Source organism: Brassica napus, chromosome A2 (assembly GCF_020379485.1).
Source record: "Brassica napus cultivar Da-Ae chromosome A2, Da-Ae, whole genome shotgun sequence".
Lineage (NCBI taxonomy): Eukaryota > Viridiplantae > Streptophyta > Magnoliopsida > Brassicales > Brassicaceae > Brassica > Brassica napus.
The window spans coordinates 9,993,575-9,998,880 of NC_063435.1; the positions used below are offsets into that span (position 1 = coordinate 9,993,575).

Consider the following 5,306-nt stretch of genomic DNA (forward strand, 5'->3'; position numbering starts at 1 on the left):
TATCTATGTTAGCACACTTATCTTTTGAGTTACTTGTATAGAAAGAATTTAGTGTTAAACATGGTTGAACTGTAGTAACAGGACATATCAAAAAATGATTGGCGATATTACGTGAATGAGATCAAAATACATTAGAAATGTCATTGTATAATCAGTAAATAAGACATAAGATTTTGATAATTAACCCATCGACGATCGCACAGGATGAAGTCTCATTACAATGAACGACCGGACGTAAAAACTCTTTAGCAGTGGACAATCGGAGCTTAACAATTAGTATATTCTTAGGATAAAACAGAAACATGTTCGTATCATATGTGTTATACGAATTTCTGAATAAAAAAAAATAATTTTACTTTCGTAATTGCATGTAAAGTCAACGTATATTAATTTTTATATGCACATAATATTAGACATGTAAGAGATTGGCTTTTTTGATCCAAGCAACGAAAAGGTAACTGAAACAGAAACCAATTATAAAAGAAGTTTTTATTGGTAGAATAGAAGTCCATTTTGTGATGAAGAGAGAGACCATAATAAGAGACAAACCAACTGCCAAAGCTTTTAAAAATTTAAACAAAAGCCATGGTTTCTATAAAACACTCACAATTTATAAATTGGTTCGCATATATATGGAACTTTAGGAAAACCTATTAAACTCTATAAAACACTTCAAATCTATAAATTTGTTAAGTTTTCATTTTAAAATTAACTTCCAACTTATAATTAAAATTTATTAATATTTTTATCTGGAAAACTCTTAAGATTTTATGGATGCGGAAAATAATTCCCAAATTCTTATGTCTTCTCCCGACCATCGCTTTCTTGGCTGCTATGTTTGAGTAACTCTCCATTTCCTCGGGGCTCGAATATATAGACCGTGGAGCTGCTTAATAAATATTCCTCCAATCAGATGTTTGATCATAATCTTCTATGCAATGTTACATCTTCAAAGTTGAAAATTCTCTTTAACCAAATCAGCTTTGATTCGTGTAACATAAAGTGTGCAGAGTAGTTACCAGGTTGGAAGATAAAACATTTAAGACACAATACTAAAGTCTTTTGGTTCTTCTCTTTTTTGTCTTTTTTTCAGAAAAAAAAAAGTATTTTGGTACAAACATTAAACGTGAGCTTCGATCATTAAATACACAAAGACACATTTGTAGTTAGGTATGTTTATGTCAAACATTAGGCTACCTAATCACACAATTAAATCTTGAAAAATCTAATTATGCTCAGTTGATCATTACAAAGGGAGAGAGAGTGTGGGGGTGAAAACATAAAAGGTAAACAAATGAGTGGGTAAAAAGGTAAAAGAAAGAAAATTACTAAGACAGTGAAAGAGAGAGAGAGAGAGAGAGAGAGAGAGAGAGAGAGAGAGAGAGAGAGAGAGAGAGAGAGAGAGAGAGAGAGAGAGAGAGAGAGAGTGTTATCAAAAGGAGAAAGAAAAAACAAGTGTTACTGGATTTGCCAGCAACTGGACTGTGACACATGATTTGGTGTCTTTGGAGAAAAGGTAACTGCTTTTCACCTCTCTCTCTCTCTCTCTCTTCCATGGTGGTGGGTTCTTTTAGATCTCTGCACAAAAGCTTAGAACTTTGCACAGAGAGAATCAGAGAAACCACAAAGAAAGAGTCTTACTTTATTTCTTTTTGTTTCTATTTGATAATTAAGCTATTTACTTTCCACCCACCCAGTGGTCAAATGTCTTAATCTCTACTCTTCTTCTTCCCTTTGCTATGAGACTTCTGTTTATTTGGAAAAGATGAAGGGAAAAGGGAAAGTTTTTTCTGTTAATTTGACTTGAGCTTCTTCAGTCTACATCTGTTTTTTTTTTTTGCAGCATTGTAAGGGGAAAATGAGGAAACATGGATGGCAACTTCCTTACCATCCTCTTCAGGTACTTTCTTCTTACTTCAACTGAAGTTTCTTTGGAGGGTTTTTGATTTTTGAGGTGAAAGTTTGAGACTTTGTTCACTTTGTGGGTAGGTGGTGGCTGTTGCTGTGTTCTTGGCACTTGGGTTTGCTTTCTACGTCTTCTTTGCTCCGTTTGTTGGGAACAAGATTCATCAGTACATTGCCATGGGTATTTACACTCCTCTGGTAAGCTAAAATTTGTTTGCTTTGGATTCCAAACTCATCTTTGCTTGTAGATTTTAGAGATCACAATTGTGTACTTATTGTCTCTGTTTTGTTTTCTTTCTATTTCTGGAAATTGCTTAGCTTTTTCTGGAAGTACATAGACTAGCGCCTCCACAACTAACGTGGCTAGCAAAATTTGTTACTTATTATAGCTAATCAGGCAGATTTGATTTATCACTCTTTCTATTTGGATCCTTATATGGTCCCATCAAGAGCTTAGAAGCTTCACTTATTCATTAAAATGGTAAACTTATCTCTTGCTCCATCGTTTTAGAGATAGTAGTAGTATCCACTGGTTCAAGCATATTCACTTCTTGAGTCTTTCTTTCATTAAAGCTAAAACCTTCAACTCTTGGGTAGAATTATTTTGCATACAATGTTTTACCATCTTTACATCCATCTTATTTCAACTCGTATGTAATTTTTTGGAACTTGTATTTTACCTTCTCCTCTGAGAGATTTACTTGAAGTCAGTGATATTTTTCTTTGCAGATAACGTGTGTGGTTGGACTGTATATATGGTGTGCGGCTTCAGATCCTGCAGACCCTGGAGTTTTCAGGTCAAAGAAGTACCTTAAAATACCTGAAAACGAGAAATTTCCTCAATCAAAGGGCACAAAAGATAGTTGTGGTGGATCAGCTATAGGTGGTGCTAAGTCTCATGACAGCACATGTGTAAAGGATCAAGAAAATGGAACTAACAAGAAACATGAGTCATCGCAAAGATCTTGTCTCCTGCGTGTGCTTTGCTCTCCTTGTGCATTGATTTGTGGTTGTTGCAGCGGAAGAGATGAATCTTCTGAGCAGCAGATGAGTGAGGATGGGATGTTCTATTGCAGTCTGTGCGAAGTTGAGGTCCGATTAACACTTGAAACCACAAACTTTTCTTCAAGAAAGCTCTGCATATGCTCAGGACTAATTATTCTGGTCCGTTTGCAGGTCTTCAAATTCAGCAAGCATTGCAGAGTTTGTGACAAATGTGTTGACCGTTTTGATCATCACTGCAGGGTACTAAAAAGATTTTCCCCGCATTCTATTTCAAAATTTCTCACCTTCTTTTGCTTATGGACTTGTGTGTGTGTGTGTAGTGGCTAAACAATTGCATTGGCAAGCAGAATTACAGAAAGTTCTTCAGCCTCATGGTATCAGCTATTTTCTTGGTAAGGCTGCGTTGATCTTTCACCACTCCATGAAAATTTTCTCTCTTCTGTTAATGATGTGTTCTAAATTGTTCTTCCTTTTGAGGCTTGATCTTGCAGCTCACTATGCAATGGTCAACTGGGATATTTGTGCTGGTACTATGTCTACTCCGAAGGAACCAGTTCAACACAGACATTGCCTTAAAGCTGGGAAGCAGCTTCTCGCTAGTTCCATTTGTTATAGTCGTTGTAAGTTAATCTTCTTTATACAATTGATCTTCCCTTTATTGTCTCTTGAATGCAAGGTGTGAATGTTTTTTATTCTCTTGCAGGCTGTTTGCACTCTATTGGCAATGCTGGCAACGCTACCTGTTGCTCAGCTTTTCTTCTTCCACATTCTTCTCATCAAAAAGGTTGTTACCAATGCTCGAGTACACGCCAAGTCTTTGCTCTCTAACTAAATGAATTTCTCTTAACAGGGAATCAGTACATACGACTACATAGTTGCACTTAGGGAACAAGAGCAAGAGCTAGAAGAAGGTGGTGGAGGTCAACAAAGCCCTCAAATGTCAATGATCAGCTCATTCACTGGTCTAAGTAGTGCAAGCTCCTTCAATACATTTCACCGTGGAGCTTGGTGCACCCCACCGCGTCTGTTTGTTGAGGATCAGGTATCTTGTTTGTTTGTTTGTTTGTTCACCGCATCATTCACCAATTTGGTTTTCTCTAATATATGTGTGTGTGTGTGTGTTTCTGTGTGCAGTTTGATGTAGTTCCTCCAGAGAATGCTTCTGTAAGTTCATATGGAAAGAAGACAGTGGTTGAGAAACGCGTCAAGAAGAAGACGCAACCTGTGAAGATCAGTCCATGGACTCTAGCGCGTCTCAATGCAGAAGAAGTCTCAAAGGCAGCAGCAGAGGCAAGGAAGAGATCCAAAATTATCCAGCCTGTGGAGAGGAGGGAAGCAAGCAGCAGCGACCGTAGAATGTTCCCGGCAAAATTTGAAGCTGCTAATAGTAACGGGAAGCAGCAGAGAAGGCAATCTAAGCAGCGCATAAGGTTACCAGCAGAATTGCCTCTGATGAATGTTCAGACAAGAGTTGCCTCTATGGAGACATCAACTAGCTCAGGGCTAGGTCCTCTTCAGCTAGAAGCAAGAAGCGCGTTTCAGACGAGCCGAGCAATGTCAGGGTCAGGTGGTGTTATGGGGACATCTTCTTCACCAGAGAGCAGCTTAGACTCGCATGACATTCACCCTTTTAGAGTGTCGTCTGAAGCAGAAGGGTCGGTGCAGCTCAGTGGATTTTCTTCAGCTGTTGGTCTAATGGGTCAGAATAGAGGGCAGCAACAACAGCAATCCATGATGATGATGATGATGCCATTGTCAAGGTCTACAAGTGGTGGATACGATGCCTCTGGTGGAGAAGACAGTGATCAGGTTCCTTCTAGAAACATCCACAAATCAAGATAAGAAGTATAATAATCATCACTCCTTGAGGCATTCTTTGATAAATGGCTGGTCACATTCAAATGGATCGATCAAGAAAAGTCAACGTTCTCAGACTGTTTGCAAGGAGCTCTTAAGGGAAGCGGGGAAGAGTATTGTGTATTCTTGAGATTTGTATTGTTTAAGGTGACGAGCAGGTTGAACAGGATTAACCAGAACTTTCTTTACTTGTTTTTGTTAGGAACAAATCTTCTTTTTCTTTCTGAAAAAGATGTCAAAGTTTGCACAGTTCATATGTTGTATCTCCTTGCATTGTTGTGTTTTTGAAGGATTCGGACTCAACCTTACCCCAAGTCTCACGCCTTTTTTTTGTGGATAGCACTTAACTCCAGGAGAAACGCAAGTTCTTGGTGATCATGCAATGACTATAGAAGCGTCTTCTCTTCACTTACTTGTGTTTGTCTTGTCAATGTTCTTTTCCTCACTTCCTTCCGCGTCTTACTCAGTCGCGCTTTGTAGCTCATTATTTGTTTATTGGAATCTCCTGATTTCAATGCCTATGGATGGAGACGGGTCTT

At 38.3% G+C, this 5,306-nt stretch overlaps 1 protein-coding gene across 2 annotated transcripts; it reads left to right on the forward strand.

The window, feature by feature from the left end:
• Window positions 1-1,414: 1,414 nt before the first annotated feature.
• Window positions 1,415-5,081, forward strand: LOC125587512 (probable protein S-acyltransferase 22). 2 transcript variants are annotated; one of them, XM_048758203.1, is made up of 10 exons: window positions 1,415-1,516; window positions 1,844-1,900; window positions 1,990-2,103; window positions 2,635-2,997; window positions 3,082-3,150; window positions 3,231-3,302; window positions 3,402-3,530; window positions 3,614-3,694; window positions 3,761-3,952; window positions 4,045-5,081. In XM_048758203.1, exons 2-10 carry the CDS (start codon window positions 1,859-1,861, stop codon window positions 4,750-4,752), a joined length of 1,770 nt encoding a protein of 589 aa, XP_048614160.1. In that variant the 5' UTR covers window positions 1,415-1,516; window positions 1,844-1,858; the 3' UTR covers window positions 4,753-5,081. The 2 variants fall into 2 exon arrangements, with proteins under 2 accessions (XP_048614160.1, XP_048614158.1); XM_048758201.1 differs by lacking the exon at window positions 1,415-1,516 and having other exon boundaries at window positions 1,537-1,900.
• The last annotated feature ends 225 nt before the right edge of the window (window positions 5,082-5,306 follow it).